Source organism: Mastigoproctus giganteus, chromosome 10 (genome assembly GCF_048544385.1).
Source record: "Mastigoproctus giganteus isolate SK-2022 chromosome 10, ASM4854438v1, whole genome shotgun sequence".
NCBI lineage: Eukaryota > Metazoa > Arthropoda > Arachnida > Uropygi > Thelyphonidae > Mastigoproctus > Mastigoproctus giganteus.
In genome coordinates this window covers 4,124,072-4,138,023 of record NC_143584.1, presented here as the reverse complement: position 1 = coordinate 4,138,023, position 13,952 = coordinate 4,124,072, and the positions used below count along the sequence as shown (strand labels likewise).

At 36.9% G+C, this 13,952-nt stretch overlaps 1 protein-coding gene across 1 annotated transcript in view; it reads right to left on the bottom strand.

The window, feature by feature from the left end:
* The window catches only part of PDCD-5 (programmed cell death 5), a 44,949-nt gene extending 31,346 nt beyond the window's left edge, over window positions 1–13,603 (bottom strand). The window contains exon 1 of the mRNA XM_090382846.1: window positions 13,507–13,603. Within this exon, the coding sequence (XP_090238972.1) occupies window positions 13,507–13,578 (72 nt within the window). The 5' untranslated portion in view covers window positions 13,579–13,603. The remainder of the gene's footprint in view (window positions 1–13,506) is intronic.
* Between the last annotated feature and the right edge of the window lie 349 nt (window positions 13,604–13,952).

Genomic DNA, 13,952 nt, shown 5'->3' with positions numbered 1-13,952 from the left:
GAGAGAGAGAGGGGGGGGAGGTTCATCCTACATGACTTCTTTTGTTTTAATGTTTTTTGAAACTATTGTTGCAAAGTTTTTAATGTGAACATATTGAAAGTTATGAATTGTGTTAATATTTCTGAGTAACATAATATTATTCTAAGCTGACAAAGACTATAAATAAAGTGAAAAAGTTGGTCATCATTATTATTATTATTATTAATATCCATATGATGCAAGGAAGCCTGAGGCTTATGCCGCACCAGGAAAAAAAAAAAAGTTCCCGAGTAACCCTGAGTGAGTGAGTGAGAGAGAGAGAGAGTCAAAAGTAGAAGGGAATCACCAAGAAAGAGAAGAATGACGATATCCAGCTGAGGACCCTGGGTGTGCCAAGTCCATACTTACCAGATGTGAGCCCCCAGGGTTTATACTATGACATGGAAAATGTTATTCTCCTGTCTGAATAAAAAGAATTCATAATTATTTTTGTTTAGATACTTTAAAGAACGAAGTTAAATGAAAAAAAATAATAAATAAATAAAGAAAGAAAAGATGAATGCCAAAAAGCAATCAAGTACACGAATGCAAAATACACTAAGGTCACTGTAATCCCTAAAGACTAAATGGATGTTACTGGTTTTGTATTCAGCACTGGTTATGAATAGTTACTTTTGGCTGATTTTATACAAAATATCCTCTCCTTTCAACTTATTACTGCTGAGCCATCAGATTTTAACCTGCCATGAATGAAAAGCCCAGACATGCTGTGAAGAATATTTCAAACCATGCAGGGATATTTCTGAAGGAAGTTCATGCACAACAAAGATTTTATTTATTTATTAATTTTATGTGCACATACTTTTTGCATGTATTAATAAGTTTTTCTTGTTAATAGCACAGTTATAAACTTCACATAATAACAATGCATTTTGCATAATAACAATAATGTTATAACACTAAATAAATTGCAATGATATTATGAATCAAGCAAAGTTGTCCATTCTGTATTATATTTCATTTGCTCAAAACTCCTAAACATATTTTAAAATCACAGAAAAAAAAAAAAAAACTTAAATGTTGGAAAAACTATCCACAGGTGTTTGTAGGCACTGCATTTTTTCCCCCTTTAATTTGGATGCAGTTTATTTTGGATCAGGACAAGTGTTGCACTCCCAACATATGCTGAAGTTCTTAAGCCAGCGTCTTCAAAGGATACTTAAGAGATTCTTTTTCATAACTGCCACTTAACTCGATTACCATTCTGATGTAATGTTGCCAACTGTTATCATATATTACATGTTAAGTCAACCTTTATATTTGGCCTTGAAAAATTGGACTTAATCATATATTTGGTGTATAAGGTAGCCCCCCCTTTTTTACAGTCACCTTTTGTATGTGACCTTAGCATTAGCAGAGGCAGGTGGTCATTCCCTGACCTTTCCTGACCTTTATGATGCAAAAAAGCAAGCTTATATAGCACCAGCCAAAAAAAAAAAAAAAAAAAAAAAATACCTTCCCAATTCACCCACCCATTCACTCCAAAAGTTTGTCTAGTTCTGCTTTCAACTTATTTAAGTTGCTGAGCCCCACTACAACAGATTAAAGTTTGTTTTAGCTATCAACCACCTGCTGGCTAAAGGCAAATTTCCACCCATCTATTCTACAATTGTCTCCTCAACTTGAATTTATGTCCCCTCAGGTGAGTAATCTGAGCAGGAGGAAGAATCCCATTAGCATTGAGCTTGCTCAATCCAATCAAGGTCTTATACACCTCAATTAGATCACCTCGTAGCTGCCTAGTCTCCAGAAGCTGCAACTTGCAGAACTTAAGCCTTTCCTAGTAACACCAACCCTTTGTTCCACTCACCAATCTCGTTGCTCTTCTCTGTACTCGGTTCCAGCAGCTCTACATCTTTCCTAAAATCAGGCCTCCAGACCTGTATACAGTACTCAAGGTGGGGCTTGACCATTGCCTTACTCTTGCAGCCTTTTTGCACTGCTCAGAAAACTTCTTATCTGACTGCACAATTACCCCCAGGTCCTTTTCATTCTCTACTATCCTGAGTGTATTACCACCCAGTTGATACATTACATTACTCTGAGGTTACTGCTACCCATATGCAGTATTTTACACTTGTCAATGTTAAACTTCAGTTGCCACCTCTCAGCCCATCTGCTGAACTTTTCCAGATTCTATTGCAGTTGCATACTATTGTTACTGTCATTAACAACCCTGCCAACTTTGTATCATCTGCAACTTTAGACATTAAACCTGATATATCTTCCACAATATCACTGATAAATACTGAAAACAACAATGGGCCCAACACCGAACCCTGGGCGACTCTACTAATAACATAAGTTCTTGAAGAGCAGTGTCTATTGATAACCACTCTGTCTTCTCCCACCTTTTTATCCATTGTAGCAGCTTGCCCTTAATGCCATACTGCTCCAATTTGTACAGTAGTGTTCCGTGTGCCACAGTATCAAGAGCTTTTCTAAAATACAAGTATATCAAAATTATTTTTTGCATCCAGTTCATTTGTGACCACATCGTAGTTATTTGATTTTTAGGAGCATTAGCAACTAAGGCCATATTGCTCCAGGGGATATGCAGTGGTCATTCCCTGACCTTTCCGCATCCTCCGTATTTGGTGGTCACGGGCTCGAACCCCGGTCTAATCAAGAAGCATGTGCTATGCACTGCTGCTCCTGCCCACAGAGGCACCTACACATCATAGTACCCACTCAAATTTGTCAGAGTTATAGTTCAGAACCCATGCTTCTGAACTATAACTGCAGTCTTATATAGATGATCCTGCATCGCTTCCTTAACCAGTGACTGCATTATTTTTCCTGGAACAGAAGTTAGACTAACAAGTCTGTAATTACTCGTGTCACCTTTTGATCCACCCTTTGTGAATTGGGGACACATCTGCACATCTCCATTCCATGGGGACCACCCCCGAGTCCAAGGAAGCTTTCATAATTATGGCTAAGGGTCTGCTTACTTCCCTTTAATATAACTGGATAGATCCCATCTACCCCAGGTGCCTTTCTTATGTTCAATTTCAACAATTTCTCCTCCAGTTTGCTCTCAGTTATTACAAAATCACTTAGCTCCCTGCCAGAGTTTGATAAGCTTCTGGCTCCTCATGTGTGAATGTAGATGAAAAATACTCATTCAGTTTGTCAGCTACCTCAGCAAGTTCATCAACAATCATACCGTCATGTCAAGTGGACCAATCTGATTCATCCCCTTCCTCCTAGAGTTTACATAAGTAAAGAAGTCGTTACTGTTTTTCTTTCCATTATTTGCCAAAGATTTCTCGTAATCTGTCTTTGCTTGCCTAATGTCCTTTGTGACTTGATTACAGACTATCTTATATCTACCATAGGCATTTGTGTCTCCTGATAATGTGTCCCATGCATTTCTCTTTCCTGCCACAAGCCTCATTAGGTAATCTGACATCCATTTAGGCCTAAACCTTGAACTGCATTTCTTAATGACTTAGTGGTGTATTACAGTAAAATCTGCATTAAGAACCATGATCTATTTTTAATTCATTATTTCTGCTCTTTCTTTTAAAAGTTACATTACGTTACATTACATTTTGACTTAATACACTGCACGGTAAACTATAAAGAAAGCAACCATACATAGTACTACCTACAGGCATAGGTGGTAATGATGATGAGACATCTCTCTTACTGAGAGAGAGAGATACTGCACTGCAGAATGGTTTCTCAGTTAATAGCACTTCAATGTATATTAGAAACTGACAACCTTGAAAATCTGCATTTTGAGAATTTGCAAAATCTCCAAAATATAGCTTTGACAAATCCTATGAATTATCTTCATCTGATGAAGGAGTCCGATGGAGAAGTTTAACAAAACTTTTCGGTTTTAAAAAAAAGGTGAGAAATAATGTAATTTCTATAACAAAAAAAAAAAAAAAGCCATATGTAATAAATTACAAATATATTTATTTGTTTATTTACTTAATTCATCTTCCACAAAACTTAAATCAGTTTACCTCATCATCAGCACCAGCAAAGCAGCTTCATTTTCCACAAAGAAAGTGGAAGAAATCTGAGGGTGCGTGGTTGGGAGAATAACAGGATGTGGAAGTATTTCAACCCCACATTCGTGGGCACACCTCAACTGCAGCATGCGAGGAATGTACATGGGCACTATTGTGGAGCAGGTGCATGCCTTTTGACAGGTTTCCCAGTCTTTTTCATTTTATAGCAGCATGTAGCTTTATGAGGAGGTTGGAATAATGCTTCACCTTCACAGTACAGCCCTTTTGAAGGTAATCCTGTTAGTATTACACCATGCTGATCCCAAAAAACTGACAGTATAATCTTGCCAGCACTTGGTTGCACTTTGCCATTTGGGGGAGGGTGTAATTCTTCATGCTTCCATTATTTTTACATTTGTTTAGTTTCAGGATCACAGTAATGGAATCAAGTTTCATCCATGGTGAGTAGCCACAACAAAAACACCTCTTGCTTTTCCAGACATATCAACAACATTTCATGTGCACACTACCCCCTTTTCTTTTGGTAAGTGATCAGAAGTCTAGAAACCCAGCTAGCAGACACTTTACTGATGGATAATGTTCTCCACAGACCCCTACACTAATTTGGAGCTATGCAACTAGTCCTTTGATGCTAATATAGGGATCTTCCTGGATTAATGCCTCAATTTTAGCAAGACTTTTCTGTTACAGCAGTTGCTGAGCATCCTGGGATTTATTCCTGCACTGAGGTTCTTCTATGGTTGAATAGTTTATACCAATGTGCAACAACAACACTGTAACCTGGGCAGCCTCCTCCATAAACAGCAACCATTTCTTCACGAATTATTTTGGGTTTTTTTCCCTTGCAGATAGAGGAACTGAATCACTGATCTATATTCCACTTTATCCATACATTTAATTTCTTTCAGGGCTATAAAGCAAAAAAATGAATTGGAAGAGCAAAACCAAAAATTGTGTGGTTGCTACAGAGATTTCAAGGCATCAAACAAACAAATTTCATCTTTCTTCTGGATGAATACAAATCTTTTTTGAACCCTCCCCTTGAACATGCTATGATAATTTTGTTTGGCAAGGAAAAGATTTTCTTTCACAGGCAATAAAATTCCAAAATCACGAGGAGAATCTGCAATTGAGAGCATGGTTGAAAAAGAACTTACAAGTTAATCTTTCAATAACCTATGGAGCCGGACTTTTAACCACTGACATCATACTGGACTTAATATCTGAATGTTTGCATCAGAGATTTGAATCTCTTGGAAATGAGGACAGAAGGGAAAAAAAAAATCAAAATCAGAGTTTCTAGGCCAGAAATTGCAAATATTTTCTAGTCTACATGCAAAAATAAGCTGAAAAAAAAAAAAAAATAAAATAAAATTCTTGCATGCCATAGTAAAAACACTGGACTACTATGATATGCAAGAATTTTATTATCAGAATCTATCCAATTATATGAAAAGAAGCAATAAAAGCTGTAAGCAATCTTTTGGATGTTATAGAACATCCTTATATTCAGGTAAAGTTCCTATAGACTGAATATGTGCAAATGTTTCTCCTATTCCAAAAAAAATTGTGTGCACGCCAAGCACCCATAGTGGTTCTTTAGAATTTTCGGGCATTTCAAAGGATTCTTTAGAATCTTTTGAAATGCCCGCTACGTGTTGGACGATTTGGAGTACTTCTGACCGTCGGTTTTGGCTTAGCTTTTCGTTTACAACTGGGCTTCGAGGACTCATCGTTTTCATTTCCAGCATCAACTTCCATGACGACTCCTTCCAAATTCCTTCTAACATTTCTGGGGAGATGTAAGGCTCTGAAGATGTGGATGCACCTTCTCTGGCTTCTTTGTTCAACTCCATTGCACACTAATTTCTTCTGCTGTCAAAACAGCTTAGATCGCTCCTTTGTACTCAATGGAAGTGGTTTTGGTGGTCACGTTGCATATATACTTACTCTATACGCCTTACAACATTCACTATTAGTCTTCAGCATGTTGAATTCCGACAAAGTGATTATGGCTCTATTGAAGTTAAATGGTTTTAAAAACAATTCATCAACCCCCCACCAACACCATTTAACCACCATGATACGCATGCGAGTTACACCATGGCCGTACTGTACGGGCACTGATTGCATCGTGCAATTTCTGCTACGTATGGCGTAGCGTCACTCGTGCCTGGAAAGGAGTAGTACAATGGTGGAGGTGATGAATCAATTTTAAAACCATTTGACTTCAAAATAGCCGGAATCACTTTGTTCTTGAGAGAGCTATGACAGCTGTTACAGGCTGACATTTGACTTAGCTTCTCTGGCTTTTGACGTAAATAATGTCTATGCTGGGGGTACTTACGACGTTCAGGCTGTCACAAAAAGTGAAACATCTAACTGCTGTTATATCTCCGAAACTGATAGACAATAGTATAAACAATTTATACTTATTTTGTCAGGCATATAATGCCATCGACGAATATGCAAGAAAAAATTAGAAATTTTGATATTTAATATCATTTTTCTCGAAAAAACTAAAAAGTTCACATTTTGGTCATTTGCCATTGCGCCTTCTTTACTTTCACTCTCAATAACTTCTAAACTATAATAGATAGACATAAACAGTAAGCGACAAAATTTTTCAGTAGGAAACATAGTTTTTACATCTATAAATAGTTTTGATGTAGCTCTTATGGTTCCCGAGTAACAGCGATGCAAAATTGAGAGTTGAAAAATTCAAGCATTTTCAAGTTTGTTTTCGCAATATCTTGAAAACCATAAATGTTAGACAAAAACAGTAAGCAACAAAATTGTTGCCCTTGAGAGCTCTACAAGGATATATATATAACTAGATTTCAAATTGTGTTTTTAGTTTTTGAGAATTGAGCAACTCGTTAAAGTAACTACTTCATTCAGTTACTTCGCGTTTGTCGAGAAGTGAAGTTGTGTTTCATTTAGTTAAGTTGTGACAGTGCTGAAAGTTACATTAACTAAATGTGTTCAAAGATTTCAACAAAATCACAAATCTAATGTTGAAAAGCAAGCACCAAAGTCGGCAAATGCAAACTAAAGACCCACAGACAAATGACCCACACAATTCAAAAGACCTTCTGCGCGATCTGTTGAAATATACAATAAAGTCGAATCGACAATATGTACGCCACATATTCTCATTACTGTGGATGCAGACTCGCTATGGCAAATGACTGGTACAGATAATTGTGGCGACATTTGTGCAGCTGAAGTTGAAATAAATGGACAGAAGACTTTGCTTGTAACATTCTACATCTCACCTAATTCAATGTTGGAGCAGATTAAAGTTTTCTTAATATCCAATCTAGCAATTTATATGCCAAAGTTTGGACACATACCTAAAGTTGTAAGGAAATTCAACTCTCAAAAGATCCCAATAATTTTAGTGGGTGATTTCAACATTGACATTAAGAAACCTGAAAATGCTCCATTTCTCGACTTAATAGAATCAACATTCGATTTAAACTCTCATACGTTGCAAAATCTATTGCGAGTGATCAATCACGTATTGACTTGGTCTTCAATCGCAATGTTAATAGTTTGAATTGTTTCAACTACGTACCGTACTTGAGTACCACAAACCTTTATTGTTGATTGTAAATGAAAATACCAAATAAAATAAAACTGATTTTATTAAACTTAAATTGTATTTTTTCATTTCACATGACATTATTCATGGATCCACCTTTGGCTCCATGGAGCCAACGTCAATTTTTTTTTTTTTTTGTTCAACTTTATTGCACGCTGTAATTTATTCCGCTGTCGAAATAGCTTAGATCTCTCCTCTGTATTCAGTGAAGGTGGGTGGTTTTAGTGGTCACACTGCATGTATACATGTTCTATATTCCTTACAACACTCACTATTAGTCTTTGGCATGATGAATTATAAATTTTTTGCCACTGAAATTTGTTATGAAATACAATAGCAAATACGAAAAAAATATTGAGGTTTTTAAAATCGAACTGATAGAAGCTGAGATAGTGATTTAAAACATAAATGCAACACTTGTGCAAGTCACACTGTAGCCATACTGTAGGGGTACTGATTGCATAATGTGTGGCTGCTATGTACGGTGCCGAGTAACTCATGCCTGGTATGGAATGGCACAATGGGGGGGGGGGCAATGAATCATTTTGTTGCAATTTTTGTCAATCCACAGATGCAAGTTACTCTCATGCGAAACTGCCTGGGATTCACCTAAAGAAGTTTCACTTCAAAAATAGCATGATGCAATCAGCAGAGGTACTGATTGGATCACGTGTCACTCGGGTCATGGAGAGGTAAGGTCACTTTATTACCTTACCTCTCTTCCATTCTTTTTCTATATTAAAAAGGAAGGCAAAAAGTCAACTGCACTGGGTATTCCTCAGTGGTCACCATTCCAACAATTACTAACTGGGCCTAATGCTGCTTAACTTCGGTGATCAGACGAGAACCGATGCATTCAGCTCAGTATGATAGTTGGCTGTTCAAAGCAGCTGTAACGTGTTTACTCATGGCTTAGTTTGCTGTGTCCCATTTTCGTTTTAATTTTTGTCAACCCACGAATGCAAGTTACTCTCATGTGAAAACTGCCTGGAGCAAGCCTAAAGAAGTTTCACTTCAAAAGTGAAATGATCAACTACAGACCAGTCAGTTCGATTTCAATGAGGATTATCCGTTTGGAATAATTTACAGTGACTACAGTGATATATATTAGTTTTTATGCAAAAATAGAGCACAATATAAGAATTTAACATGATTGTATAATAATCAATAACTTAGTATTTACAGCTTTGAACAAAATACAGGATCGTCCATAAGTAAGAAAACATGTTTAAGTGTAAATAATAACACTTTTTAAAGTACTAAAAAGAGTTCAGGGTTGAAAGCTTCCAGCTACAGGAAATTTACTAGAAGAATAAGTTAGTGCAAAACATATTTTAGTTCAGAGTAAATCACCGAAGTAGCTGAAATGGCATCATTTTTGTTACCACTCGTATTGTGAACACCTTCACAATGAGTTTCCTGTTATTGCACTAGCTCGAATAAGCAACACTTCCCCAATAAAAAAGACTAATGTTACTTATTACCACATGGACGGCAGTGTTTCAAAGCTTGTTGGCCTCTCAATGGTGGGCAGGTAGGTACCAGGTGATACGAGTCACAACCCAGTTATGAAGTTTAACTCCACAATATGAGAGATGCCGCAAGGTATGAGATAGTAAAATATTAAAAAGGGTTTAGGGTTGAAAGCTTTAGACTACAGGAAATATACTAGTCTAGTAACTAGACGAATAAGTTCATGCAAAGCATCATTTTAGTTTGTAGTAAATCACCAAAGCAGGTGAAATTGCATCATGTTTGTTACATCTCATATTGTGAATGCCTTCACAATGAGTTTCCTGTCATTGCACTAACTAGAATAAGCAACACTTCCCCAATAGATAAGACTAATGTTACTTATTCTCAGCAGATACCACCACCCAGATGGCCTCTCATCGCTGGGCAGGTAATTACCTGGTGGGTGATACAATCCACTCACAATTGTGTTGTTTGGCATTACAAGAATGCAAAATGGATGGGATGATTTGCGAGATTTCTTTCTTCGATTGGATTGCAGTTTGAAATCTTCTGATGATAACACATGCTCAGATTGTGTCAGTGGTATTATTCTTATAGGGATTAAATCCTTCATTCTGCACTCCAACTTAAAATCTCGTCCTTTACCTAAACCTATTGCATATCAAATTGCACCCAACCTCCAGGCTAATTTTCTGTCTACACCAACAATTATAAAGCAGTTATTAATCAGGGGTACAAATAGAAAACATACTACGAATAGAGCAAGTTACGAGTAGAAAACATGCTTCTTGACCAAATGGTAGTCAAGCATTCTGGTCTCTTATTATTATTATTAGCCATAATAATAAGGAAGCCTGAGGCTTTTGCTGCACCAGCCAAAAAAAAAAAAAAAAAATTGAGTTACCCCTGAGAGAGAGAGAGAGAATGGGGGAAGGGGGGTCAGAAATAGAAGGGAATCACCAAGAAAGAGAAGAATGATGATATCCAGCTCAGGACCCTGGGTATGTGCCAAGCCCATACTCACCAGATATGAGCCCCTGGGGGTGACAAAGCTACTGGCTGCAACTTTTCCACCTCTGTCAAAACCAGATGGTTCTACTGTCACTTCAGCCAAAGATAAAGCTGACCTGTTAGCATCCTACTTTTCTTATAATTTGTGTATTGATGACCTTGGTAAACCACCTCCTATCATTTCCTGTACATTCCATTCAATCCTTCCTGTGGTCTTCTGTCTAAAGGTCAGACAAATTTTGAACACTTTTGATGCCAAGAAAGTGCCAGATCCTGTTGTTATTTCTCCACTTGTTCACAAAACTTGTGCTCCTCAGCTTACTTAATCCTTTTCTGTGTCACCTTTTTAAACTTTCTTATTGAACTGGCATTTTCCCTTCTGCTTGGAAATTTGCAAATGTTCAGCCAGTTCATAAAAAGGGTAACAAATCACTCCCATCCAATTACGACAGTCTTAATGCCAAGAAAGCATCAGGTCCTAATGGTATTTCTCCACTTGTTCTCAAAACCTGTACTCGTGAGCTTACTCCTGTTTTATGTGTAATCTTTTAAACTTTCTTATTCAACTGCCGTTTTCCCTTCTGCGTGGAAATCTGCTTATATCCAGCCAGTTCCTAAAAATGGTGACAAATCCCTCGCATCCAATTATCATTTCAATGTACCTACTTCTACTCTTTCTAAAGTAAAAGAGAAATCTATTAACTGTCAACCCCTAAACTATCTGGAAACCTTCCATCTGATCAATGATCACCAGTATAGATTCTGTCAGGGTTGATCCACTAATGATATAAAAGCTTGTTACTCATCTGTGGGAAAATTAAATGGAAAAGTTTGGCAAAACTTAAGCAGTTGCACCTTATGGTTTGCCAACTATTTTTTTAATTGGGTATCCAGGTCTCTCTCAATCTCTGCAGGTGATGGTAGATTGCTCTATCTTCTAACTTCACTAATGCAGGTGTTCCCCAAGATCCAGTTTTCCCCCTCCACTTTTCCTCTTGTATATTAATGACCTACTTCCATTGACCAGATATCCTATACATTGTTTTGCTGATGATAGCACAGTGTATTCCACCTTCCAGTTTGAGAAACCTTGAATGCACAAACAGCTTCTTCAACTTCTCAAATATCTACTACCAATTCCCTAATACTGAATTCCAGGGAATTCTCCAGTGGTGCAAAGATAACTTAAGTCAATTTCTCATCTTATATCTTGCAAAAAGGATTGTTCTGCTCCTATTCTTATCTTCAATGACACTCAGATTTCTAGACAAGATCACATATTTCTATTAGGGATAACCCTGACTTCTATTTCTTGGCATAAGCACATCACAAATATTGCTGAATCTAAAAAACTGGGTTTTCTCTTTCACTCTCAGCATTACTTTTCTTCCAAACAGCTACTTACTCTGTACAAATTGCAAATCCACTCTACCATAGGATACTGTTCCCACATCTGGGCAGTGCCCCCCAAAACCTCTCTCAGGCTTCTAGATTCTATATAAATGAGGGCAGCTAGGTTAATTAATGACTCATCTGTAACAAGTCTGTCCACTCTGTGTCAGAGACATTTATTTCTGCTGCACACCTTTTCTATAAATACCATGGGCACTGTTCTTCTGAATGGACTTCTATGATTCCCTCTTCCAAACTAGTCTGAACACTTTCCACAACTAGTCAGCATCCTTTTACTGTCCAACTTCAAACTCAAACAACTTTTCTTCTCCCTCATTTATTCCTTCAATTTCTGTTTTCTGGAACAACCCGCCTTCATACGTATTTCCCTAAAATTACAATTTAAAGAAATTCAGGTCTAACGTCAATAAGTATCTTCTCAACCTCAAACCCATGCATGGTACCAAGTACTATAGGTTCTAATACCTCATATCTTAGAATTTTCATTAAAAAAAAAAAAAAAAAAATATATATATATATATATATATATATATATATCTGGAGTGCCCATTAGTGGGAGTATTTTGCAGCATTATTCTTATAAGGTACTGCCTGGTTTAAAACATGTTTAAACTGTGTTTTGAACACAATTTAAACATTTTTTAAAACATTAACCCTTTGACAATACTTGGGTTATAAATAAGTCTTTTGTCTTGTCATATTAATATTACATTTATACCTTATCTTAAAATTAAGATTCCATAATCTTAAATAAGTTAATGCACCACAAATTTTAACCACCTCATCACAGAAGAGCATAATTATGATATACAAACACATTTTGAATTGTTCGTATATCATAATTAAGTTTTCACCACATAAATACAGTACTATCACAATTAGACAGTTTGGTATTTAATACAATATTAAACCTATTACAATACATATTAACAAACAAATATGCTTTACATTTCAGGAACATTTTAATTTTTTTCCTTAAATTTATTTTTTCCTTTCCAATTCTTTTTTTTTCTTATGTAGCATCCTCAACAGAATAAATAAATAACTGAATACATGCATTAAAATAAATAATCTGATTTTTGTTTGTCCACTTATTTTCTGTAATACAGAAATGTGGCACATTCCAACAGGATCTAACCATTAAGAACATAATCTGTGATCAAGTAAAATGGCAAATATGATTAACTTGGATGCAGCACCAGGGATGTTGGGTGGAGGGAGGCAGAACTCTGTCATAAAATATAGAAAAATAGAAACTGGAAGAGATGTTTGGGGTTTAGGTCTAACATGAGAGCAGACTACACAGTTTGTATTGTTTGTACAAAGGCCAAAATGCATGTTGTTCAGGCTGTAAAACCCAGAATAACTCACAAGAAATTTTACTTCCCCGCACGAGATCAGCTGACTATAGTCTTAACTGAAGAAGCCTTTAGAAATTCCTCTAGCCATTTACAGGCCTCAAATTGGAATGAAAAGGTAGGTCCAGAAAGGCTGTTTGGGTCTAGGAGGGGCATGCTGGTTCTCAATACTACCATGTAGCACCAAATTTACAATTCGTGAAAATAAGTCCCATCACCACCAGCCTCATTCTACGGAGTGACTATCATGACGCTCACTTGGGAGGGTGAGCGGGGAGGGGGTGGAAAAAGTAAAACAGAAAGTTACATCCAAAATAAATTACGCACAGGAACCCAAACTCGTGATGATATGCCACTAACGGCAGGCCCACTTCGGTGCGTGGCTGCCAACCACTACACGACAATCAGAACTTCACGGGTCAGAAATTTTAAAGAAGTACCAAGCACATAAACCAAAACCTTTGTGAATTTTTTTTCTACCTGAAAACAATAATTATAACGACTTCTATTAATGACCTTTCTTATGCAACTCAGTATATCTTATTAAACTAGACCAATTTTGTCACAGTTTCACTTTAAGCTTCTATTGGCAAAGTCCATATTTTCAACGAACCTGATACTGCTTCTGAAGTTCAGAAAGCCGCTTAGCACGCAAATTCTCTAACTCGTCGTCGGCCATTCTCATTAAAAGTGATAAGCCCCCTGGTGTCCCTAACGCCAACTACCATTCGCCTTTAACCTTTACAGTTTTGAATATTGGATTAGTGTGTCAATAATAATGATATCGGTTTATTCGTTAACACCTGAAAGTACAAAGTCACGTTAATACAAAAAGCGAAGGAACACAAGTATGGCAAAACTGGTTGGTCAAAATGTACAAAGCACAGACACGACGCACTAGATACATTAATAGCCCTCCTTGAGACAACCATAGAACAACGATAGTCGATTTTTTGTTGTTGTTAGGTTTTAGGCACATCAGCGACTTAGACCATATTTCACCGATTACACTGCCCACCTATTAAAATCTTCCGTTTTTAGTCGTGCATTCAGATGGGG